This window comes from Saccostrea echinata, unplaced genomic scaffold, assembly GCF_033153115.1.
Source record: "Saccostrea echinata isolate AGI-Se365-2 ecotype Australia unplaced genomic scaffold, CSIRO_AGI_Sech_v1 ptg000003l, whole genome shotgun sequence".
Lineage (NCBI taxonomy): Eukaryota > Metazoa > Mollusca > Bivalvia > Ostreida > Ostreidae > Saccostrea > Saccostrea echinata.
The window spans coordinates 4,140,315-4,168,164 of NW_026889752.1; the positions used below are offsets into that span (position 1 = coordinate 4,140,315).

General features: G+C 33.0%; 2 protein-coding genes across 2 annotated transcripts; both read right to left on the reverse strand.

The window, feature by feature from the left end:
• Positions 1 to 15,149: 15,149 nt before the first annotated feature.
• Positions 15,150 to 17,329, reverse strand: LOC133178616 (uncharacterized). The gene is made up of 4 exons (XM_061313347.1): positions 16,900 to 17,329; positions 16,231 to 16,308; positions 15,658 to 15,863; positions 15,150 to 15,410 (listed from the first exon to the last, which is right to left on the reverse strand). The coding sequence occupies exons 1-4, from the start codon at positions 17,327 to 17,329 to the stop codon at positions 15,150 to 15,152; spliced, it is 975 nt and encodes a 324-aa protein (XP_061169331.1).
• A 6,386-nt stretch (positions 17,330 to 23,715) lies between these two features.
• On the reverse strand, positions 23,716 to 26,715 carry LOC133178617 (toll-like receptor 7). Its single transcript, XM_061313348.1, has 3 exons — positions 26,631 to 26,715; positions 25,318 to 25,586; positions 23,716 to 24,654 (listed from the first exon to the last, which is right to left on the reverse strand). Exons 1-3 carry the CDS (start codon positions 26,713 to 26,715, stop codon positions 23,716 to 23,718), a joined length of 1,293 nt encoding a protein of 430 aa, XP_061169332.1.
• Positions 26,716 to 27,850: the final 1,135 nt, after the last annotated feature.

Below are 27,850 nucleotides of genomic sequence, written 5' to 3' on the forward strand. Positions count from 1 at the left end.
GAAAAGCAATATTGAACAAAAGTTGTTTAGAATGATGTTCTCAACAATGTGCATCCTTTGAATTTTTCCTAAACAGCCCCTATAAGGACTTAAAGGGACGGCCCCTAAATATTTCAAGTCTACATATCTCGAAAACGAAACGAAACTTCTGAATAGTTGTAGAACAAAAAGTCTTCAGAATCACAAGACCTTTCATGTGATATCAAGAAAAAGGGGCTGACCCCTCGAATTAAGGGCTCAGAGGGGCCAAAAATCTTTTATCTATAACCCTTTTACATTAATGTTCATCTTCACGATCTGCTGCTATAAATAGTTTAAAATCTTCATCAAACATTGCGTTTTTAGGTTCCATAATGATCAAAATTTTGTTAATCATAACTGAAGCAAATTGTTCGTTTTCACTATTTATATATTTATGAACGAAAATCTCATTCAAATTCTTATCTCATCTTATCAAAAATCGGACGGAAGACCCACTCGTTGCTCGCAACGAGATCGCATCTAGTTATTATTATTATTCCACTTTTTCTTTACAATTTTTGTGTAGAAGATATCTCGCAAACGGTTCGATCGATTTTCATGAAATTTTCAGGGGTAATGCCTTTTGATCTGAAGATGATCCTTTTTTGTTCAAATCCTTAAAATTCACTTCCGGTTGGAAGTTATCGCCCTTTAATCGATTTTCAGATAACCATTTTGTCGACACAAAAACTAAAAAACGGCAAAAGCTAGAGCGCTGAAATTTTCAGCGATTATAGACGACATGTTGAAGTTTTGCACCTGGGTTTTCAAATTTTCCGGAAGTACCTAGTATTGAAGCTCGGTAGGGGTCGAAATTTAGGACATGAATCGGGAGTGAATTTTCGAGATATTTTTTATCATATCTCTAAAACTATAGAGATTTTCTAAAAACATATTGAATAGAAATTGTGTAGAATTACAAGATCTTTTATATGATATCAAAGAAAAAGGGCTGACTCATCACAATAGGGGCCGAGAGGGGCCGAAAGTCTTTAGTCAATAGCTCTTTAACGATCAAAATTTTGTAATGCATTACTGAAGCAGAAATGTTTAACTCAACAATTTACAACTATATATTATAATATTCACATCACATGTTACATAATTAGGGGCCATTAGGGGCTAGAATGCAAAATCTTTGGGGCTTTATATTTCAAAAGTGGGAAATATTTTGATAAGCAATATTGAACAAAAGATGTTCAATATAATGTTCTAAACAAGATGCAACTTTTTATTTTTTGCTTAACGTCCCCAATAAGGAGTTAAAGGGCCGGCCCCTAAATACTTCTTTTGCAAATATCTCGGAAACGAAAAAGAATTTCTGAATAGTTGTTGAACAAAAAATGTTCAAAATCATAAGAGCTTTAAAGTGATATGAAGAAAAAGGGACTGGCCCCTCAGAAAAGGGGCTGAGAGGGGCCGATAGTCTTTGATGAATAACTTTTTAATGCTCAACATTTTGTAATTCATTACTGAAGCAAACATGTTTATCTCAACAATTTACAACTATATATTATAATATTCACATCACATGTTACATAATTAGGGGCCATTAGGGGCTAGAATGCAAAATCTTTGAGGCTTTATATTTCAAAAGTGGGAAATATTTTGATAAGCAATATTGAACAAAAGATGTTCAATATAATGTTCTAAACAAGATGCAACTTTTTTATTTTTTGCTTAACGTCCCCAATAAGGAGTTAAAGGGCCGGCCCCTAAATACTTCTTTTGCAAATATCTCGGAAACGAAAAAGAATTTCTGAATAGTTGTTGAACAGAATGTGTTCAAAATCATAAGAGCTTTAAAGTGGTATGAAGAAAATGGGGCTGGCCCCTCAAAATAAGGGCCGAGAGGGACCGAAAGTCTTTAATCAATAACACGTTAACGATCAATATTTTGTAATGCATTACTGAAGCAAACATGTTAATATTAACGATATACAACTACATAATATGACATTCACATTATATGTTACATAATTAGGGGTCATAAGGGGCCAAAATGCAAAATCTTTAACGCTATATATCTCAAAAGTGTGAAATATTTTGATATGCAATACTGAACAAAAGATGTTCAAAATAATGTTCTTAACAATATGCAACCTTTTATTTTTTGCTTAACGTCCCCAATAAGGAGTTAAAGGGCCGGCCCCTAAATACTTCTTTTGCAAATATCTCGGAAACGAAAAAGAATTTCTGAATAGTTGTTGAACAAAAAATGTTCAAAATCATAAGAGCTTTAAAGTGATATGAAGAAAAAGGGACTGGCCCCTCAAAAAAGGGGCTGAGAGGGGCCGATAGTCTTTGATGAATAACTTTTTAATGCTCAACATTTTGTAATTCATTACTGAAGCAAACATGTTTATCTCAACAATTTACAACTATATATTATAATATTCACATCATATGTTACAAAATTAGGGGCCACAAGGGGCCAGAATGACAAATCTTTGGCACTCTATATCCCGAAATTGGGAAATATTTTGATAAGCAGTGTTGAGTAAAAGATGTTCAAAATAAGGTTTTAAACAATATGTAACCTTTTCATTTTTCCTAAATGCCCCCATTAAGGAGTTGAAGGACCAGCCGCTAAATATTCTCGGAAGCGAAAAAGAATTTCAGAATAGTTGTTGAACAAAAATGTTCAAAATCATGAGAGCTACAAGAAGATACCAAGAAAAAAGGACTGGCCCCTCAAAATAGGGGCCAGGACGGGTCGAAAGTCTTTAATCTATAACTTTTTAATGATCAATATTTTAATACACACTACTGAAGCAAAATTTTCGTCTTAATTTATTTTTATCATTATATTTGAAGAAAAATCTCAGTCAAATTCTTATCTCATCTTATCAAAAATCGGACGGAAGACCCACTCGTTGCTCGCAACGAGATCGCATCTAGTTATTATTATTATTATTATTATTATTCTTACCGATTTTGTGCACGCAAGTTCTCAGTAACGTCTTGGCCGATTTTCATGAAACTTTCAGATCTGATAGGTATTCATCTGAACCTTATTGGAAATTTTTTTCGTTGATGACCTCACTTTCCATCTCGAGATATTTAGGATTTTCTGATTTTCAGAGGGTCGGCTTGTCCTGGAAACTCCTCCGAAACGACTTAAGATATTAAGTCAAGATTTTCAGTGAAGGTAGGGGAATGATTGTAGATTTGCAGGCAGGTGTCCAAATCTCGATACCGCAAATGGCGCCGAAGCTCGGTAGGGCTCAAAAAATGTCTCAGAAACATCTCACAAAATTTTACACCTTTTCTTTCATATCTTCATACTTGTTAAGAATTTGTTATAACATATAGAAGAAAAGTTGTGCAGAATAATACGACCTTTCATTTGATATCAAGAAAAAGGGGCTGACCCCTCAAATAAGGGGCTGAAAGGGGCCAAAAGTCTTTCATCTATAACTCTTTAACGATCAATAATTCGTAATACATTACTGAAGCAAAGATGTTTATCTTAACGATTTACAACAATATATTATATAATTGAGATCATAGGTTACGTAATAAGGGGTCACAAGGGGCCAGAATGCTGAATCTTCGACGCTTTATATCTCGAAAAGGGGGAATATTTTGAAAAGCAATATTGAACAAAAGATGGTCAGAATAATGTTCTAAACAATATGCATCCTCTCAATTTTTGTCAAACGGCCCCATTAAGGACTTGGAGGGGTGGCCCCTAAATATTTCCATTCGGCATATCTCCACAACGAAACGAAACTTCTGAATAGTTGTTGAACAGAAAGTCTTCAAAATTACAAGACCTTTCAAGTGATATCAAGAAAAAGGGGCTGACCCCTCAAATTAGGGGCTCAGAGGGGCCAAAAGTTTTCCATCTATAACTCTTTAACGATCAATAATTCGTAATACATTACTGAAGCAAAGATGTTTATCTTAACGATTTACAACAATATATGATAAGATTCTGATCATATGTTACGTAATAAGGGGTCACAAGGGGCCAGAATGCTGAATCTTTGACGCTTTATATCTCGAAAAGGGGGAATATTTCGATAAGCAATACTGAACAAAAGATGGTCAGAATAATGTTCTAAACAATATGCACCCTCTCAATTTTTGTCGAACGGCCCCATTAAGGACTTGGAGGGGTGGCCCCTAAATATTTCCATTCGGCATATCTCCACAAGGAAAAGAAATCTCTGAATAGTTGTTGAACAAAAAGTCTTCAAAATCACAAGAGCTTTCAATTGATATCAAGAAAAAGGGGCTGACCCCTCAAATTAGGGGCTCAGAGGGGCCAAAAGTTTTTCATCTATAACTCTTTAACGATCAATAATTCGTAATACATTACTGAAGCAAAGATGCTTATCTTAACGATTTACAACAATGTATGATAAGATTCTGATCATATGTTACGTAATAAGGGGTCACAAGGGGCCAGAATGCTGAATCTTTGACGCTTTATATCTCGAAAAGGGGGAATACTTTGAAAAGCAATACTGAACAAAAGATGGTCAGAATAATGTTCTAAACAATATGCACCCCCTCAATTTTTGTCAAACGGCCCCATTCAGGACTTGGAGGGGTGGCCCCTAAATATTTCCATTCGGCATATCTCCACAAGGAAAAGAAATCTCTGAATAGTTGTTGAACAAAAAGTCTTCAAAATCACAAGAGCTTTCAATTGTTATCAAGAAAAAGGGGCTGACCCCTCAAATTAGGGGCTCAGAGGGGCCAAAAGTTTTTCATCTATAACTCTTTAACGATCAATAATTTGTAATACATTACTGAAGCAAAGATGCTTATCTTAACGATTTACAACAATGTATGATAAGATTCTGATCATATGTTACGTAATAAGAGGTCACAAGGGGCCAGAATGCTGAATCTTCGACGCTTTATATCTCGAAAAGGGGAAATATTTTGATAACAATACTGAACAAAAGATGGTCAGAATAATGTTCTAAACAATATGCACCCTTTCAATTTTTGTCAAACGGCCCCATTAAGGACTTGGAGGGGTGGCCCCTAAATATTTCCATTCAGCATATCTCCACGACGAAAAGAAATCTCTGAATATTTCTTGAACAAAAAGTCTTCAAAATCACAAGACCTTTCAATTGATATCAAGAAAAAGGGGCTGACCCCTTAAACTAGGGGCTCAGAGGGGCCAAAAGCATGTCATCTATAGCTCTTTGATAATGTTATATAAATCAAAAGAATGAAATCTAATTAGGGAAGTCTATATATGATTATCTTTTAACAAAGATCATAGTCAAAATCATATCTCATCTTATTGAAAAATCGGACGGAAGACCTACTCGTTGCTCGCAACGAGATCTCATCTAGTTATTATTATTATTTTTTTCTGTCCAAATTTTGTGCAGACGATTTCTCAGAGATGGTTGGATGGATTCACTTGAAATTTTCAGAGATGATGTATCATGATCTAAACCTTATTCATTTTTTTTATTTTTTGGAAATTCACTTCCGGTCGGAAGTTATCGCCCTTTAATCGAATTTTTAGTGACCATTTTGTCTACACAAAAACTCAAAAACGACAAAAGCTAGAGTGCTGAAATTTTCAGTGATAATAGAGGACATGTTCTAGTTGTGCACCTCAGTTTTCAAATTTTCTGGAAGTGCCTAGTATGGAAGCTCGGTAGGGGTCAAAATTTAGGACATGAATCAGGAGTGAATTTTCGAGACATTTTTTATCATATCTTCAAAACTATGAATATTTTCTTAAAACACATTGAACAGAAATTGTGCAAAATTACTAGATCTTTTATATGATATCAAGAAAAAAGGGCTGACTCATCACATTAGGGGCCAAAAGGGCAAAAAGTCTTAAATCCATAACTCTTTAACGATCAATATTTTGTTATACATTACTGAAACAAAAACGTTTATCTGAACAATCTACAAATATATATTATAATAAAAATCTCATATGTTACATAATTAAGGGCCATAAGGGGCCAGAATGCTAAATCTTTGACGCTTTATATCTCGAAAGTGGGAAATATTTTGATAAGCAATATTGAACAAAAGATGTTCAAAATAATGTTCTAAACAATATGCAACCTTTCAATATTTGCTAAACGTCCCCATTAAGGAGTTGAAGGGCCGGCCCCTAAATATTTCTTTTGCATATATCTCAGTAACGAAAAAGAATTTCTGAATAGTTGTTGAACGAAATGTGTTCAAAATCATAAGAGCTTTAAGATGAAATCAAGAAAAAGGGGCTGGCCCCTCAAAATCAGGGCCAAAAGGGGCAAAAAGTCTTTCATCAATAACTCTTTAACGATCAATATTTTGTTATACATTACTGAAGCAAAAATGTTTATCTGAACAACCTACAACTATATATTATAATAAAAATCTCATATGTTACATAATTAGGGGCCATAAGGGGCCAGAATGCTAAATCTTTGACGCTTTATATCTCGAAAGTGGGAAATATTTTGATAAGCAATATTGAACAAAAAATGTTTAAAATAATGTTCTAAACAATATGCAACCTTTCAATTTTTGCTAAACATCCCCATTAAGGAGTTGAAGGGCCGGCCCCTAAATATTTCTTTTGCATATATCTCAGTAATGAAAAAGAATTTCTGAATAGTTGTTGAACAAAATGTGTTCAAAATCATAAGAGCTTTAAGGTGAAATCAAGAAAAAGGGGCTGGCCCCTAAAAATCGGGGCCAAGAGGGGCCGAAAGTCTTTCATCAATAACTCTTTAACGATCAATATTTTGTAAAATATTACTGCAGCAAAAATGTTTATCTGAGCAAACTACAACTATATATTATGTTATTCAAATCACATGTTACATAATTAGGGGTCATGAGGGGCAGAAATACTAAATCTTTGACACTTTATATCTCGAAAGTGGGAAATATTTTGATAAGCAATATTGAATAAAAGCTGTTCACAATAATGTTCTGAACAATATGTAACCTTTCAATTTTTGCTAAACGTCTCCATTAAGGAGTTGAAGGGCCGGCCCCTAAATATTTCTTTTGCACATATATTGGAAACGAAAAAGAATTTCTGAATAGTTGCTGAACAAAAAGTGTTCAAAATCATAAGAGCTTTAAGGTGATATCAAGAAAAAGGGACTTGCCCCTCAAAATAAGGGCTGATAGGGGCCAAAAGTCTTTCATCAATAACTCTTAAACGATCAATATTTTGTAATACATTACTAAGGCAGAATAGATCATCTTCACACTCCTTAACTATATCACGTTGTTGGCATCATATGTTTCGTTATAAGGGGACAATAGGGGCCAGAATGCTACATCTTTGATGTTAAAAAGGGACATTAGGGGCCAGAATGCTAAATCTTTGACGCTTTGTATCTCGAAAGTGGGAAATATCTTGATAAGCAATATTGAATAAAAGATGTTCACAATAACGTTCTGAACAATATGTTACCTTTCAATTTTTGCTGAACGTTCCCATTAAGGAGTGAAGGGCCGGCCCCTATTATTTCTTTTGCAGATATTTCGGAAACGAAAAAAAAATGTAGAATAGTTGTTGAACAAAAAGTGTTCAAAATCATGAGAGCTGTAAGAAGATAGCAAGAAAATAGGGCTGGCCCCTCAAAATAGGGACCAAGACGGGCCGAAAGTCTTTAATCTATAATCTTTAATGATCAACATTTTGTTATAGATTACTGAAGCAAAATTGTTCGTCTTAACAATTTATTTATATCATTATATTTGAACAAAAGTCTCATTCAAATTCTTATCTCATCTTATCAAAAATCGGACGGAAGACCCACTCGTTGCTCGCAACGAGATCGCATCTAGTTTATTTTTCTGTCTCATGTTTTAAACTGCATGTACACATGTATAATAATTGTAAGTGGAGGTGACGTTTTCAATTCTCGGGAAAATCAAAAATTGAATTAATTACTTCTGAGTTTGCATTATTTGCTACCAAACTTATAATTGTATTGTACAGAACGATATACTTATGCTTTTCTTTATTTTCGTCGAATAAACAGAATATCCCAATACACGATTTTACGGATACATGCTTGTAAGTACATGCAGTTTTACATGGAAGAGCGCCCAAACTAAATACATCCTGAGCTTTCAGAATACACATGCTTGTGTACAAAGCAAACGGGTAATTCACAGATAAAGAAAAACAGAAAAAAAAAACATGTCTCCATAAATTAAATACCCAATCGCAATGATGTTTTGATTGATCAGCATACGGTTTTTTATCCTTCGTCCATGCATTTCGACTATACGGAAAAAAGATCCGATTCGGTAAAATTATAGCAAACGTGGTTGAAAATTGTCGGACTTTTTATCCAAATTAAAAAAAATGTGTTTGTTCTTTGAATGGCAATATATCCTAATAGTAATTAAACAGCCTATCAAATATATCACGGCGTCCATATAAGGGAGAAACTTTATTTGGTAAATAAAGTGGTTCTTACAAAAATGTCATAAATCTTAAACATCTAAATAATTATTTAATTTTTCTAACAAATACTAATTTGGTTCTAAGAAAGCCACGCAGTTGTATACAAATATTCCAGAATAATCTTTCATGTTTAATGGACTGACAGGTGATCAAATTCCTCTCATTACGATACCTACACCCTTCCCCCCCCCCCCCCCCCTTTAAAGAATACAATGTTTTTCTTTAGAGCCGAAATTGTCAATCGGTTGGTTTGTTCAGGTACGTATACATATAGGTGAGGGCTGGTGTTGAATTCCGAGAGAAATCCATAACCTACCGGTATTTTAATGTAAACCAATAATCATACGCGACATTTGTTATTCGCGAATCGTCAAATGAATGAAAAACAAGGTCTGCAACGATTAATATCTGTGACTAAGCTTTCCTATTTTATAAACTTTTTAAGGTCTTTTATTTTATTTCTAAAACTTAAAAAAATGTAACGATTTAATGTGTTCATTGGAGTGGTCAATTGAGCGTCGAAGTGTGTACTAATAGTTTCTTTGGGTGGGGGGAGGTACCATTTTCGGTGCATTTGATTCCCGGAATTTTGCATTGCACTTCCGACAATTAATAAATTTCACTTTTAACATTTATTATTTTCATCCCGGATTTTTCGACTATATTTCCAGCAATTTAATGTTATCAAAATAGATGGAATTAAAATTTTAATAGGATATAAATGGTGAATGGCTGAAAATTTATACATTTTATAATGTACATGGTACTTACGGCCTTTGAGCAGTAAGGGATGGAATACGGAGAAAATGATCAGCATTCCACAAGTAAAATGTTAAGGAAATATGTACTTTTTCTTTGTGGAAAAGAGTGAAAGGGAATAATCTAAATGCGGAGACTACCCTCTCTTTATTTGATACATATATAGGTTCTGTTCTTCATTATGGATGTGAGATGTGGGGATTTCATAAAGCCCCACATGTTGAGCAAGTACATATTAACTTTTTGAAGAAAATTATGTCGCTTCGAAAATCTACAAATAACTTCATGGTTTATTTCGAATTTGGTAGATGCCCAATGTATGTTCAAAGAAAACTTCGAATTCTGAAATATTGGTGCTATTTGCTCAATACAAATAATTGCATTCTGCGGACATGTTATAAACAATTGTTATGTGAGTATGAAGAACAACAGGAAAATTGTACAAACTGGTTAAGTGCAGTTAGAAAGCGTTTTTAAAACGCTATTTGGTTTGAGTGATAAAATCCTTTAAAAAGAATATTGATGACTACCCTAACTCATCTGGAAAATCTGCAGCAAAATTTAAATTTTAATTAATCGATTTCGACTTCTTTATCAAAATTTTCCCGAACTTTTCTGTAGACCTCTGGCTTTTCCCTTAATTCTGTAACACTCGGAACTCGAGAGTTACCCGCTAGGTGTCGTTTCTGCATCACTTCCGTATAATTTCTACTCTGACATTTCCAAATCTTACATTTTTTACGTTTGACGATGAATACTCGGATTATTGTGGAATGCATAGACAATTAAATAGCACGATTAAAGACAAGAAATATCTACCGAAACAAGATATAATAACATATTTTGTTGACATGTGGTAGGTATATGATATTTTAGGCCCGATATCCGAGAGGGGTCCAGTGTTAATAAATGGAAGTGACTTACCTTCTCTATTTCATAATACCGCGGGTATGATTTATTAATAAAACGTTAATTCTACGTTATTTTTTGGATTTTTCATATGGAATACATTATAAATGTGTACTAGAAGATTAATTTATGGAAAAAGACGAATAAAAATATTCTTGGACCCCGGGTTGTATATTGGGGGGGGGGGGGTTCCTGTCCACAAGCACCTGTGCAGCATTCAAGCTTGAAATACCATTCAAACAATACAAATCAGGAACAGTGCAAATCTTTTGAAATCAGAGGTAGTTTCAAGTGCCATGGATCTGTCATGTTGTAAATTTTGAACTTACCGGTTGTCAGTAAATACCGGTACAAAATTTACATGTCATGTTGTAAATTTTGTATTTACTGCCACCCGGTAAATTCAAAATTTATAGCATAAGAGATCCTATTCATGCTAGCACTTACCCCGACACGAGACCTTATACGGTCTCATCCAAAGGACCGATCTCCACGTTTTACTACTTATCCAAACTGGACATAAAACATTCTCAATGAATATTTAAATCATTGTGTTGAACCTAACAAATTATTCCGACTCGCTGTATGGTCTGAAAAAACATGGCTGAACTTATCCATTCAGAAACCCACAGATTGGGATTGCTCTTAACAAGTGTGTTATGGCCTTGATGCAAGGTCATTTGGTCGAGTCAAGGTCACTTACAGATAAACTGTAATTTCGCTACCGTATGTGTAGTAGTGAAACATAACTGGTATCATGTAGAGTGTGACATGGCCTTGACTCAAGTTCAAGGTCACTAAGGATTAGATGTTTTGAATGTATGTATGGACTAAAAGAACATGACGTGTCACTGTGAACTTTTCAAGTCGGTAACACACAGATTGGGTTTTATGACGAGAGTGTGTCATGGCTTGACACAAGGTCATTTGGAACGTTCAAGGTCACGTAAATTCCTTTACAGTTTTTCCTAACGAAATATTGTAAGTTACAAGATTGCTTACATAGAATGTGGCATGACCTTGACTCAAGGTCACTTCTTCCTTCCGCAGCTCCAACGGAAGACCTATTCGTTGCTTTGCAACGAGCTCGCTCTAGTTTTGTATATCTTCGTTCTTTTATACTCTACACAAGACGTATTTGACACCTACCGCATTTCCTCCGTTCGTCAACAATAGGTCTAAATTTTGCCGCAACATCTATCATGTAAATCAATTGGAAAATACTAGGGATGTCAAAATATTTATTTTTCTTAGTCGATTATTCGATTGCATTATTCGAACGATAGTCGAATATTCGGAACATTTTCTGAAAATGAAATTTTATTTCAAACTTCACTGGTACATGACGAATTTATAACTCAAAAACCCTTAATCTGTTTAAAAAGTAACATAAAAATTAATGCAGCGCGTAACGTTGGATAGCAAGATTATATGAAATAAATTTAGAAATCTAATATTCCTAAATTCATGATTTCCCCATCAATCGAATTCATAAGTTGGTCTGTACATGCAGTTAGTTTTTATTTTAGTTAGCATTCAAAATTTGCTAGCCGATATTTTTTAAAGCTTATTGTGAAATAAATTAAGGGGGGGGGGTAATCTCACACTATCCAAACGCCAGGTGGCTGTTAAATTGTTAAACAGTTAGTTACTGCTTATTCATTTATTGATTGTTCTGGCTATCAAAATGCCCTTATTATGAACAATTTAAAATGCAAGCGAATTGTTCAAATAATTATCGAAGCGTCAAAACATGTCACATGTTCCTCGCATTTGAGCAATCTTAAAATAAAAGATAATTGGTACATCGTATAAAATCAAGTCCCATTAATTATTTTACAAACAAAGCCCAGATATATATTGATGGTTGATTTATTACAAAAACAACACAAGCAGTAACTAGTAGATAATTAATTCTCGCGGTAGTGAAGCATTTATAATTACTGTACTTTCTATACGCACATGGAAAATCAAGTTTTTTGTAGAGGAAAATTATCTTATCAACTGTCTCCGAGGAAAAACGGTTTCTCAATTTTGAAATGAGAATTCCATATCGTTATCACTCTTTTATTGCATTTTTTTTTAAATTATAATATTCGAATGTCGTTTCATTATTCGATCGTCGGTCCATTCGACTGACAGTCGAATAGTCGACTATTCGTTGACATCCCTAGAAAATACCCATGGTTAAAAAATATTGAAAGATTAAATCATTTGTAATAAAGAATAGACAGCCGCTATCAATGATAAAATATTTATTCTCCCCAAGCAGACACAGAGAAAAAATATCTCCGACAGAACTTTTTTTTTTTTTTTTTTTTTTTTTTTTTTTTTACATATGTGATTATTTTAGTTATCAAACCTTCAACTGTTTAGGGATTTTAGACAACGTTAAAAGTTTTAAGAACAGAAGGAAGGGATTGGGGAGCTTATTCCTGTATTTAATTACCTGTTTTCCTTTCTCAGTACATATCTAACCCCCCCCCCCCCCCCCACATACACACACACCCCACCCCATCACCAGTTTGCCTCTGGCTCCTTTCATACCATATACCTTACTTGCACGTAAAAAACAAATTATTAAACAGTGTTTACATCAGGTTTTACTTATTTGGGTATTGTAGCACAAATTGGGGGAAGGGGGGGGGGGCTTTAGTCTCATTTTTTTGAGTTATTTTCAATCCAATCAATCCATGAGCAAACAAGATAATCAAAGTAAAACTTTGTAATCAAGAAACAGAACAGGTGAACACAATATACATGCTGAAATTTAGATCTTGTTGGTACCCAAAAACACAGATAGGCGCGTAGCCAGAATGGAAGTGAAATGTACGCAGAGAACGGCTGGGGTCCGCTTTCAGACCCCCAGTTGGTCCAGGGCGAAGCCCCGATGAGGACCCATGGGCGAAGTCCCTGGAAGCTCATGGGTTTTACTAAATATTTCATTCAAAATCAAGCCATTTCGATTTTCTTTAGAAAATACAAGACATAGTACTTATTATTGCTTTTAACACAGTAAAATACTTCCGTGCAAATTTATTGTACATGTAGAGGCTGAATATTTTTTTAAATGATATATTGGGATCATCTACACTTTCTTAACTTTCAGCAAAATTATATATTTCAAATCATATTCTAGTGGATCACAGCATTCAACGGTTGATATTTTCTCAAAGATCTTTAACAAATTATCAATGTGTTGTTGAAGAATTACAAATTAATAAATGTTTTATTTGGTTGTGGCAATGATTTAAATAATAAAACATTACAATTTTTTTTATAAAGACATGGTAATGTAAAATTTGAATTTGAATCGAAACAGTATGAGATAAAATAATTTGAAACACAAATATTTGCTGGATGGTATTGATATTTTTTCTCTTCTCACAAATCTCTCCCTTCCCTCCCCCCCCCCCCCCCCTCCCATTTTTTAAATTTGAAAATGATTTGTACACATCTGCGTATAGGCAGCTACGCGCCTGTCAGAATATATTCAAGTAAAGATATTCAAATCTTAAGTGAGCGTCTCAGAGAAAACCATGCAAAACAGTCCACAAGCAGGGTTTTTGTATTGATATCAATTTCTGTGTGCAATATAGTATTGATATACCATTAAATTTGCCACGTACATTTTTGTCATTGTTGCCTTAGTTCATGACTTAGAGGCATGTTACTAAAAATAGAACATGTAGTCAAACTAGGAGCTTGAATTCATTGAATCTAGACATATTTGAGGAAGTCTCAACAAATTATGACATTTCATGCATTGAAATTAATTGATAGGCATAAAAGTATGTTGCCTAGAGTATCGGTCAGGATAGTAAAATTTATTCAGTACTTATCCAGTTTAAGTACAAAAAGGTCACAAATCTTCCAAAATTCACATTTCCAAAAAATTCAAATATTTATGAACTTTCAAAGTATTTTTAAAGATTCTGTAAACACTGCAATTTGTTTTATTGTAATTACACCTGTAAGTACAGACCATAATTAGGAAGATATAAAAAATCTATCTTCGGACTCTTTCAAATAGGGCAGATATGAGGTCACGAACAATGCTATGTTTTGACATATTGCAAATCATAATAAACATTGTTAAAAAAGCTCACATCTAGTATATCATAATTTAACTGGAAATGTTTCAGCATGTCACTTTATAATATTTCAAAACAAACAGGACAACTATAACACAATTCTACATAAAAGGAACTTAAATACATTTTAATGCAGAACATATATGTTGTCATGGGTTACGGTATTATCTTGGTACGTTTTCTTTAAAAACATCAAATGGCTGTTATTCATTGAACTTATTTTTACAGGAAAAAGTATTATTGTGTGGTATTAATAAATATTCTATATAAAAAGGCAAAGTGTTTAAAAATACTAAGAAATTTATTTTTGTCATTTAAATATAAAGAACATGTTGCCATGGAAATACCATATTCTTGGAGTTTTATCATTTTCTTTGAAAAGGATGAAAATTACTTTAATCAATTCATTACTCTTCGATCAAAAAATCATGAAAACAAGTCCAATATTTACAAACATTTAAAATAAACCATTGGTGTACCCGGTACAGATACAGAAAAAAATATGTAAATGTTGCCATGGAAACATCATACATTTTACATTTTTTTTCCATTTTTCCGAAATCCCCCCCCCCCCGATAATCTTCAAATCTTTACTTTTGCTAATACATATATAATATGACTAAAAAGGACTATTTGTGTTATGAAATAGACACAAAAGAACATGTTATACTAACATAGCATGTAAGCTACCATAAAAATGTTTACCATGGTTACCAAACAAAGCAAAATATCAAGTGTTTAAATTTATTAGAAATACATAATTATATGCTAATATATTCATATGCTAAGTGCATTTCATGAAATGCTGGAATTGTAACTTGTATCTTTAGAAATATCTTTAACAATTAGAATAAAATTGCAGAAAATAAACTTTTCACACCTACATGTTTATCAAATAGGTTGCCATGGATACACAAAATTACGTATTTACAACATTTAACACATTTTCAGATTTTTTTGCCATAATCAATCGCAGTTTCCTCTGCTTTTCTGTAAAGGTGGTTTCCCAGAGCGAGATGTTTCTCGAGATTGGCAGACCTTACATACTGTTTCTGACAAGAGGGATCTGGACATGAATACAATTCATCAAACAGTTGTCTCTGATCCTGGTCCTGCACACTGACAGCTTCATTTCTGTTGTTAGAGTTTCTTTTTCTCATACAAACTTGTCCAGTATCAACTGCATGGGACGGAAATTCTTCTAAAACCTATACCAGAAAAATCCATAATGCATTAGTAATATTTAGCTAAAATAATAGAAATTCTACTGTATATTGTAGAATTTAAAACAAAAACAACTATTTAAAAAAAATTTGTTTATCCATACAAAAAAGTGATTGTATATTTATTATATAGATTTGTAATCATAACATTAACCTGGAAAACCATCATTTCTCTAACATGAAGATGTTGATATTTCAAGAAATTTGTTTCGATGAGCCTTCCACAACCAACCTGGTATGCCTTTCTCATAATTACTGAATCCACATTAAATATGAAGTAGTTCAGAAGGCTAATCTGGGGGATTTTGGATTTTATTTTTGGTTCCTCTGCATTGTCAATGGAGACAACACAAGCTTTAGTTCCTTTCAATCCATGATTGCTTTCTAAAGCTCTTTTCAAGTCTCTATGGCAAGTCCTACAAATTTGTTCACACCAATCTGAAAGTAAAATAATGTGATCTTCTAAACAAATACTTCTTTTTTTGATATAAAAATTAAATTTGTCAGGGATGGCACAAGTTGCATGTGCAATAATGCACTAAACTAGAATGGACTATTGCATAAGATATATTACATGCAGCACTTTAGTTTCAGAATTTCATGAGTTTTTCAACAAATGTACAAGTACTTTTAACCTAACAAGGGATTTTGTCTTATATGTAATAAAATTATTAAGCATGTTGCAAAGTCCTTGCTCATTCTCAATTTTTTCCTCAAAATGTCAACATTTTGAATCTGAAAATTGCTTAATGTATCCTTTTGCATACTAGCTAGCTAATGTATAATTAACAAATATTATAATTACCAAGTTCTTCCACAAACTGTACATTGTAAGAGGGAGAAACATTCTTCTTATGCTCCATTGAGCACCTCTTGCAAATTGCTACAAGACAAGTAATTGAAATAAATAATGCAAATTTTGTCAAAGTACAAGTACATTGTAATAGAACTTATTTATGGCATATACACATCATTATCGAATTCATTTTCTTTAAATTTCCTTAATAATATATTGAGTAAATAAACAAATTATAAATAATAAATAATAGTGATCACCTGGTGTACTTTAACTGTTTTGAGATATAATAATTTTTTTTCTGTAGTTTTCTGTGAATGCCTTAATTTAGGTTACAAACAAAATTAAATGCTGATTTCCAATAATAGGCCTAAATGACCCCCCCCCCCCCTCCTTTTTTCATTTTTTTTTTTTTAAATTATGATAGTTTGTGTAATTTTCAAATAAGATCCTAACAAACCATGTAAGTCTTACTACTTGTGATCAGTGATCAGTTTGCATTTCTCAGATTACTCCATGTATACATATGCTCTTTAAACTTAACTTGAATTTATTATCTAAATTTATTCTACTGGAATAAATATTTCTTTCATACACATAATTCAATGCAACTTTTTTATAATCATTTTATTGAAAATATGATAACTACTAACTAGGTTCATGATAATTATAACCAACCTGAAACTACTGGTAATATTTGTCTTGTATTTAACCACAGTTCTTTACAAATTGTTGGACTGGCTCCTCTGTCTGCTTTCATGTTTCCCTGATGACCAGGATAGAAACAGGTTCTCTTGGGTCTTTTCCATCGTGCCCCCAACTCTTCACGGTGCTTTATACATATTCTCATTGAAAGAACGGTTTTATCAACCGTGAAATACCCACTTCGATATAATATTAATATATACTCAGGACATACGTGAGCATCATACACATGCTTGTCTATTATTTCCGCACTTTGTAGAGAATATAGATGACTCAAGATATATATGTCACATTCATAAACATAAAAAGTGTTTGCAAAATTACAATCAGATTCTCCATTATGAAAGTCACACACAGCAGGGCATTTGGTTGGCAGTGCTTGTAAATGAACATCCATTTCCATTTATAAATATATCAAATTAATCAGAAAAATCTTGGAAGTCATTTTGATTAAAAAGATCAGACCACATAGATCAAAAAAGTTGCATCAAGTTCATTCTGATAAATCATGTTTTGACCTCCATTACTTCTCTTCTCTTTTCTACCTCCTCTGCCTGGAGATTGCATTTAAGGGGAGGTAAATCTTATAAATAATTTTTCATAGAAACAAAACTTATCTACAGGATTTAGACATGGAAGATATTGATCTAACAAGTATTTATGACCAGAAAATATATTTTTAAAATCAATTCAAAATTTAAAAAGCATTTTAAGGTCTCGATGTCTAAAATATGAATAAATTCAAGAATGACCTAAAATATGTCATTTCATATATATATATATATATATATCAATTTTTATCAATTGTGCAGTAAACTTTGAGAGTCCAAAGATGGATTTTCTTTCAGTTTCCATTTAGTTCTTCTACTTCTATAATCATGTGAAATAGACAAGATGCAAGCGTTTACAGGTATATTTATACCTTACTCAAAGTTAGCATTTTCTTTAATATCTGGCAGTGGTATCGATATACCAGTTTTCTAAATTCTGCCTGATCTTTATAAAAGCAGTACTATCAATTCAACTTTGTTTTACTGAAAATATAAGACATAGATAACTTATATATGAGTAAAAAGTATGTATGAATTGTTCTCTTATTTTTGTAATTTGGTACTCAAAATGTATCATTTTTGGTATTTTTTTTTTACAATTTTCAAAGGATACTTGGGCCAATACTTAAAGTAGGTCAAAGCTAAAAATAGAACAACATTGAGGGGCAATTGAATTCAAAATTTGGACTTTCATGGGAGGTTCTTCCAGTTTTATACCAGTTTTAAAATATCTGAGATGTAAGCTTGTGGACCATTTTTGTCATTTTGCATGGTTTTCTCTGAGACGCTCACTTAACAGCCTTCAAACTTTCACACCATTGTACTGTTAAAAATGCAAAGTATTATTTATCTAGAAAATTTATTTAATTAAAAACAGCTTTTCAAATTCAAAGGCAGGCTGTGAAGGAATTTCTGAGCAGGTGCAAAAAATAGTCCACAGTTCAAACAGTTCTTCTGGATGAAATCAATTCTGAAAACAAAATGAAATACCATTATGGAAAGTTCATTGGTGTTTTAAAAAAGTGATACTCAAAACAATGCATTGAGTAATATGGAAAACATATTCATGACTCTTCTGTTTTTATTATCAAAACATTTCAATAATCTTGCTAGGAATATGTATGGTTTATAGCTTATATGGAGCATACCTTTTTATTTTATTGGTGGAAACACTTGCTGCCTGCTATACTATATTTTCTGAAATTCATAAAATAAATAGAAATAAACTTTTGATACAAAACTTTTCTGGGAAATTAAAACCTATGACATTTGCAAAAGTAGAATTGGTAGCTATACTTAATTTAAGTAAAAAAATCAATATACTAGAGGTAACATTTAATTCTTTCACCTATACAACATTTAAAAAAAAAATAACACTGGCATATTATAAAATTAATGTGAAATGCTTTAGTGTGATCATACCCAGTGGAGAAATTGATGCATCTATTTTGATAGTTCTAGCCGATGTAAATGCCAGTTTTAACCAGTTCTGTGACAGCTACAATGACAAAAGAATTATACATATAAACAGTACATAAATACATATAAGACTGACTTAATGTACATGTAGTCAGACAAATGAAAATTCAAACATTCTATCTTCATTAATGTAGAAATTCTACAAATTTACAGCCTAGTGATACAGATAGTAAAAGTTCTACGATGAATTTAAATATGAAGCACTGGTAAAAACTGAAATCTTAAAATTCACATATTTTTGATTGCCAGAGGTATAAATTAAAATTTATAGGGTCTTATGCTCGTGTATGTACAGTGCATATACATTTTGTACACTGTGCAGTTTGACTTCACAAATACATTGTAAGTGTGACTGCATCTAAATTATACTATTTGATATCATGACGTGCTGTGCTTATATTATGTTACATGTTTGTACATGTATGCCAAAGGACAACATCATTGCATGTATAAAAGTGTGCAACTTTCATAATGTGTGTGTTTTTGTGTATTGGGGGTGGGGGGGGGGTGGGGGGGGGCATACACACAAGGCACTGCATTGAAGTTTGTGACGGACTGTAATAATACATCTAATTGTACATGTTCATGGTTATTTGACATCGATGTAAAGAATAGAATGTCTACATGTTAATACCTATGCATACACACCTTAATGAACAGAAAGAGACCTAGGGAGGTAGTGCGGATCATCTCAGTTTTCCATGATTTCCCGAAATAACGTCATCATCTTCTCATCAAAAAGATAAAGAAGGCCCAGATCTCTTATTTTATCCCTATTCTCTTTAAAGATTGCCTGATTGTTGCATTTAACCACTGCATATCTCAGCCGCTGTTCGCCACGTTTTTAGATGTAAACAACATTCCGTGTCACCGAGTGCAAGCGCTTGGCTGAAGCCGAATGCAGCCAAACGACACAATAAAAAGAGAATTATTTCGAAGACGTGTTGTTACTATATAAGAGAAAATCACTAATGTTTATTTATTTAAACCTGAAAATACAGACATTCATTACAAATTCTCGCAATCATCATTAAATAGCTTTTTTGAGCTCTATTTCCTTATATGGATCTTTCAAGGCGGAGCAATTGTCATGACGTCAACCTCATTATGACCTCATTACCATATTATCTTCATGTGTAGCCTTAACTGTACTGCGTGGTTATATCACGAATTTGAATTAGTTATATGACCTATTTGAGTTTTTTATAACATTAAAAACGAATGCGAAAAACAAGACAATCTAGCTTCAATGCAAAGTAAAGGATGAACATTCAAAACGCCTTCAAAGAGCAGTTTTATTTCCTAAGCAGTGATTCAAAATTGATGAAATTGATTTCATTGCTCTTGCACAAACTTTTACAAAAAGATAATAAAGTTTCTATGGACTTACTGCACTTAATTTGAGAAACACCCTCTAGTATGCCGGCATTGCATTGATCAAATAAACTGTAGATTCTCTGTAAGATCATTTATTTGGCACAAAGAGGAGAGGGGACACTGTTTTTAAGTTACAATGTATGTAAAAAAAAAAAAAGACCATAAAATAACATGTTTGCATATGAAAAACTAGATTTGTATTGACCATAAGCAAATTCGGGCTGCCCTTTTCCCCCGCGTTATAGTCCAAGGCATTTAAAACGCCATTTGTTTTCAATTCCTGTGAAGTTATATAAATTTCACTTGCAGTCAGCTTTTGCTATATTTATTACTTTCTCTCTGTTACAAACTTACAATTATCTAAATGAAAAGAGACTGAAATTCCTGTATAGAGTAAATGAATGCACTTTAGTCTTGGGAGCAGTTGTTATTTCATACTTAATTTGAATAGGTGGTATCACCTATTCAAGAAGGGGATATCACAAATTCAAAAGCTAAAAGGGTGATATCACACATTCGAATAGGTGATATCACTTAATGGCAGTAAATACCAAACGGTCCCTCATACTACTGCTTGCAATAGAATACATTCTAGTCTTGATCCTTTTTATCATTTGTTTCATATTTCGATATTTTACTGATTATAGACGTTTATGGCCAATTAACAAACGGGTTGACTTTAGATTGATTGATAGTATGTTGTTTTACGTCCGATTTGAGAATTTTTCGCTCATATAGAGACGTCACCTTATACCGGTGAAGGGCTTCAAATTTAGACCTTTACTCGTTACTCAGGGCCATTGAGCAGTGAGGAATCTTTATCGTGCTAACGCCTGCCGTGACACGGGGCCTCGGTTTTTAAGGTCTCATCCAAAGGACCCGCAACTTTCACTTCAAAGTGCTGAGCGCCTGGCGAAGGAACAGTTGCTACCTATTTTTTTTTCGACTCAGGTCAGTCGCGGCCGAGATTCGAACTCACGGCGAGCGCTTTACCGACTGAGCTACCGTGACGACGGTTACTTTAGAAGTCTCTAAAAAAGTAATTCTTCTTATTTTAAAAATTGTAAGGCACTTTTGCTACATGTCCGAAAATTACATGTATGTACACTATTTAAATCATTGGCTTAAAGAGGCATTCGGACGCTACTTAATAAATAAACCGGTAGATAGACATTGTAAACATCTCTCTCTCTCTCTCTCTCTCTCTCTCTCTCTCTCTCTCTCTGGACTCTGGATAGTATAAGCGAAAATTAAAAAAAAGTTTGTTTTTTTTAAACAATGATACATAAGTCAATCAGAATGAAAGCATTTCCACATAAGGTACATGTACATTGTCAATTCACCATAAAAGACATTTGAAAGATTAAATGAGAACAACAGATCATCGCTATATCTTCAATTTACCTCATGTGAGCATTTTGATCCATGACTCTCTTGATTCATTATTTCTTAATTTTTTTTTAATCCAAAAAAATATGTTTCTGATCAAATCTGCCAGGGATCATTACTCTACGGGGGTCATTTTTCTTCACGTAGGGTATGCAGATTTTAAGGGTGATGCCACTTTTTCTACGGGCGAAAAAGTCATTTTTCTACGTCGAATAATGACCGGGGGTCATTTTTCTACGTCGAATAATGACCTGGAGTCATTTTTCGACGTCGAAGAATCACCCCCGGTCATAATTCTACTGGGGTCATTATTCGTCTTTACACCGGCTCTTCTTTCTTCTATCATTGTGACATTATATACACCCATCATATTGAAGGCAAGAATCAGCATAAGCATAACCATTATCTTGAATAATTTCATCTAATAAACAGGAAAAAAATGTACTAGAAACAGTGTAAGATAAAAAGTTAAACAGATTATAACTAACTTACTATAATTTAAAACAAATACAGGCAAAAACAAACTATTTTGAAATTCTTTATTAAAATACCAAAGAAAGAAAAAAGAACGAAAAATATTAGAATGTAACTATGGATTTTAGCAAACAATCTAAATGATGTTCAAGTTTAATTCTTGAAATGTTCATACCTTGGTGTTTTAATGATTCCATGAGCTATCAACTTTCAGGGGATTGTGATTTCAACAGATAATTTGGTACAGTTTATGTAAAGAAGCAATGCGTTTGATGAAGTACTTGCGTAACACATGCATGAAAATAATTAAAATTTAAACTCCTTTTGGCAATTACTAATATATGATTTGATAAGACTTTTCCCCTGCAAGCAAAAAAAAAAACAGGATTTTAAACAAACAATAATATAATTATTTGTCAAAAAGGACAGCATAAAGGTAACATCTGTTCCAAAATTGTGAAATACTAATGGAAGTGTTTGAATGTCACACGCTATGTGTAATTGTTTCCATGGGTATGTCATGGGGTAAGTCATGGGGTAAGTCACGGGGTAAGTCAGTCCCTCAGAAAAATTTCTATCATCCCCATATTCCAGATTTGATCATTGTAGACGGAAATAGATAACAGATCTAGTTACTGAATCATTGAGCCATATTTGCTTACTTGTTAAGGATCTTGCTTTTTCTCTATAATTGCAATATTTCGTGTATTTGTTGCATCATTTTTTTTTTGGAAGTGGGATGTCTGTGGAAAATAATCCTCATAATAACTTATACATTCACGATCTTGATCTATTTACTCTTTCAATTCACAGAAAAGGAATGTTATGTACAACTGAAATGTAAAGAATACAATCAGTAACCATGCCTAAGAGTCAAATAAAACTATACGAATTATTAGCAAAGCAAACACGGACCCGAAAAAACATTCAAGATGGGATCACGTGTCATAGGGGATGAAACATATCAAACGGTCACACTCATGAACCTCTGTAGCGGTCAATCAAACTAATTAAGTTTTGCTGAAGATCAATATTCAGTTCAATCTTTCTGATTTGATCCAAGCCAAACATCATCCCGTAAAGGTACTACACTTAAGACTTTGAAAACTGAATTTTTTTTTAACTGTGCAGTGCAGTTATTATATCTTTGGACATCTCTTATACCCTAAGTTTCAATTATGATATACCAACTTACCCTACACTTCGGATATTTATTAAAATCTTAACATTAAGAAATTTAAAGTATCTGCAATAGCATAGTCATCATACCGATGTATCACTTAATAAAATCAAATTTCACCTTGTGAAGTAATGTTTATTTAATAAAAAAATTTTTTTTTTTTTGCTATTAATGAGATTGGGAAGTGTACATAAAAGTACCTGTTTATTAGTACACGTAAAATCCAAAAGTGCTGAAAAGAATACAACAAACATTTTTTGTTTTGTTCTTACATGAAGAGATTACATGTATAAGCTAGTTTTGAATTTACAAAATATCAAATTCAAACACAAAGTTCGTCTATTCCTCGAGTACAGACAAGGGTGGTTCGCCAAATGGTGCTTCTAATGCTAGTAAAACCACCTTCCAAAACATTGATTCCAAGGCGCTACCTTCATTCCAAGTTATAACTGATCTTTTTTTAAGAGTTCTGTGCACAGACGAAATCATGTTTTTGCTATTGATGGTTTTAAATAACAAAAACACGACAGTAGATTCTCCACGCTGTCTTATTCTTTCTTCCACAAGATTGTTTTGCCAAAGGCACCATTCATTCTTCACAAATTCATTTGATAACACCACTAATATTTTCTTACTCTCCTTGAAAGCATCTTCTATTTCGCTGCATCTCTCTGCACCAACTACGAATTCTCGATCAGGAATGCACAATCTTATTTCTCTGGCTTCCAACTGTGGAACAAGCTTTCGCAAAACCCATTTCTCATCTGCTTCACAATATACAACATATGCATCATATTTGAATTCTTGCTCATTTAGAAGTCTAACATATCCCCTACTTTTTAAACGGTAATAGTATATAACATTTTTGATAGTTGGCAAATTCACGGAAATCATAATGGAAACAATAATAAGAAAAATCGCCGATGCTGAAGTTGATATAACGATAACAATCCATGGGTTTTTCTCTTTGCAGTCTTCTGGGGTAAGACTTAGAGTCAGTATCGGCTTCCGAAGCATCTTGGGAGGCGTCGTACAAGCATACCTGTCCGGAAAATTCAAAAGTGTCACATTTGTTTCTTGGCACCAGTTCTTAAACCAAATCAAATCACATCCACAATCAAAGGGGTTGTAGGCAAGAGTAAGGGTCTGGAGATTATTCAGGATGTCTGGCGGTATAGATGTTTTGTTTAAAGTAGAAATCCTATTATTATCTAGTCTCAAGCTAACGAGATTTGAGAGGTTTTTGAAAACAGAAACATTCCAACCACTAAGTTTATTCTGGGTCAAGGAAAGTGTTTTCAATGTCGTCAATGATTTAAATGTGTCCACGTGAATTGTGTCCATTCTATTTTCTTGAAGGGACAATTCTTCTAATCTTTGCAACGGTTTAAGTAGTAAATGACCAATTGGTCCGGTAGGAAAATGATTTCCACGAAGATCCAAGATAGTGATATTTTTGCACAATGCAAACAATTTTTCCGGATCATATTTTGAAGTATCTTCAAAATTGAAATCATTGCTCACAAACTTCAGGGTGTGAAGGCTAGATATATTAAATGCAGAATTAAAAATCTTTTTCAGACTCCGAACATTCCCTATTTGCAGCCATTGGATAGACTTTAATGGGCTGAAAATATTGTCACTGAGTACATGTAATTCCGTAAAACTTAAATCTAATTTTGTCAGCGATGGAAGGCAACTAAAACTGTTATTAAAAATGTATTTAATTTTTGAATGTGACAAATACAGTTCTTTTAACTTTGGATGAATGCTGTCCTTTACTTTGTTGCAAAATAATGGAATTTCGGCAAAGTAGTTGAAACGAAGGTCCAATATTTGCAATCTTGGTAAGCATTGGAAACGATATCCCTGTAAAGTGATTATACTTGTATTTAGAAGATAAAGTTCTGTTAGATTAGGTGTTAAACTTTGACGTTTTACTCCACAAAACACGGGAATATCCCTCAAAAGATTATTTCCCAAGTCTAAGACTCTAAGGGATGACAGACATATCAATGATTTATTTTGTAATTTTGAGATAGACGTGAATTGCAGATGCAGTTCTTCTAAATTTGGAACACTGCTTTTTCCGAATGAATTGCAGAAGTTAGGAACATGGGTTATTTTATTTTTGCTTAGATATAATACTTTGAGCTTTTCTAAACACGTGAATAGTTTGTTTGGAATTTCTCCCGCTATACCAGTATTGTCTAAGAACAAGGATTCCAGTTTATTATCACTACTCCGAGGACCGAGGCAAAGTTCAGGAAAACCACCGAGTCTTGTACCTACTACATTCAAAATTTTAAGCTTTGGAAGGCAATGAAATATAGATGACGTAATAAATCTCAATTTTGTTGATTGTAGCCTTAGGCGCTCCAAATAAGGGAGTTGTTTTATTTTCCCTTCGCAAAAAAAATTCATATCTTTAAAACTGGACGACGAAAAATCTAATGCTGTCAGTTTAAGATCCTGAAAAATGTCTGCTGTTAAATTCCGCAGTTGATTACCTGCTAGTACTACCGTACTCAAGTTAGTATGGGAAACATATTTGAAGAAATCAGGTACAATGTAATTCCATCTGTTTGAAGTAAGATTAAGAATCTGTAAAGAGGATGAAATATTAAGGAACGCATCTCTTAAAGTTTTGGAAGGAAGTTTTCTGTTATGAGATATTTCCACTTCTTTTAAATTCCGGAGATTTCGGAAAAGTCCAGTTTGCATAAATTGCATATCTAAACTGTCAAAGCATAGTTTAGTTAAAGGGAGAACTGTAAAGTTCTGTAGGTTGCGTACAAAAATCTTTTCACATTTGAAATAGCGAACAGTAACATCTTCTATGTTATATGGAAGTTTAGGAAAAAACAAAAGTTTTTGTCCTTCAGGTGCAGACTGGCAAACTGCTTTATGAGTTTTATCGTCACACAAACACATTCCATTGCCACAGTAAGTTACTGCTCCTAACGACGATTTGAATACGGATAGCAAAAGAAAACAACACATATGAAGGATGTCTACATTCACTTCCATTTTTTCTTCAAATCTGTGAAATATGAAGTAGTGTTATATACACCTTGTAATGTACAAGTTAAAATCATTAATTTGTGATGATGGAAATCGTCATTAATTTTATTAAATTCATAAAGTTAACTTCCTCCTTGATTGAAAATGTTTTCTACTTTAAAAAATAAATTTGACAATAGCGAAAACAAAATGAAATCATTCACATTACTACATCTGAATGATACTCTTACCTGTTTCACAAAACGTTCTGTTATTTTTAGAATAATTTTGCTCTACAATGTACGTGTTCAAGTTTTTACTTCCGCATATTGTCATAGCGAATTGAGAAACATGAATTGAATAATTATGATTCATCTCTTTACTTAAAAAATCACATAAAATAATTAAGAGCTAATATCAACCAAATCATGCTGAAAGCGTAATTCAGAAGATCCATCAAAAATTTTCAAATATCAAATATATGTACTAATAAACCCACTGGAAGAAGGCATTTTTATGCAATCTAAAATTTCTTATAGATAAAGTTATTGGACCATTCGATAGATATAAAGCTTAAATTTAATGACTATGGGATATTATTTCAAAAATATACATACTCACATTAACGAAATTCGAAATTCAAAGATCCTTTATGAATTGATCAAAACAATTTAACATCTTTCGCACATGCTTCCTGTTACTTCCGCATTCTAGAATTTTGTTGGAAGTTTAGGAATAGATAAGGGATATATTTAATCTGTCAAGTACAAATTCGTTCCTATGATTCATGCAAGACGGTTTATATATAACTACATTATCTGAATACTGATTTTAAAATCGCCTCCCCCATTTAACTTTAAAAATATAATGTAAATGTTCAACATAGGACTAGACGTAATGTTTGCATAATCTTAAGTGTTTCCTTACCTGTACTCTTGTCATTTATTTACTAAATAATTATTTCCTCATTTCCAGCATTTGATATAACACTGTCTTCCTTTGAAATTCATTGCTATCTAAAAATGAATGCCCTGTAGGGATAGTAATCAGTATCAAATGTTTAAAAGCATGAAGATCGAAAGCTCGCGAGCGCTCGAAAACATTTCTGTTCGAGGGATAATGCATTTTTGCGAGGAATCGCAAGTAGCCCTCTGCTTATAAACCTCTGCATTGCTCTTACGACGTCCGCAATTTTCAGCTTTTTTGCTAAGTTATCAGGGAATTTCAATGATGCTTAAACATTTCCGCTTTGACTTTGTCGCACAAGAAAACTTATTCAATGAAAACATTCCATTAACAAATATACAAGGAACAATTATGAAGTATTTTTCAAAAGGAATCAGAACAAATTTATTATACATGCTTAAGTAGACAATAGATAAGAAATATTGTAAAGCAGAACATGTTTAAATCTACACAAAACTATAATACATGTATAGCGTTATTAAACATTGAAAGCCTTATTTTCATT

Excerpts from the sequence above, each read along its gene's own strand:
- LOC133178616 (XM_061313347.1), bottom strand. The coding sequence starts at position 17,329 with ATGGAAATGGATGTTCATTTACAAGCACTGCCAACCAAATGCCCTGCT. Across the intron at positions 15,864-16,230 it reads ACAGTTTGTGGAAGAACTTG|ATTGGTGTGAACAAATTTGT; the intron begins GTAATTATAATA and ends TTTTACTTTCAG. Across the intron at positions 15,411-15,657 it reads TTATGAGAAAGGCATACCAG|GTTTTAGAAGAATTTCCGTC; the intron begins GTTGGTTGTGGA and ends TTTCTGGTATAG.
- LOC133178617 (XM_061313348.1), bottom strand. The coding sequence starts at position 26,715 with ATGACAATATGCGGAAGTAAAAACTTGAACACGTACATTGTAGAGCAA. Across the intron at positions 25,587-26,630 it reads CAGAACGTTTTGTGAAACAG|ACAATACTGGTATAGCGGGA; the intron begins GTAAGAGTATCA and ends CCTTGTTCTTAG. Across the intron at positions 24,655-25,317 it reads ATATTCCCGTGTTTTGTGGA|AATAAACTTAGTGGTTGGAA; the intron begins GTAAAACGTCAA and ends TCCTTGACCCAG.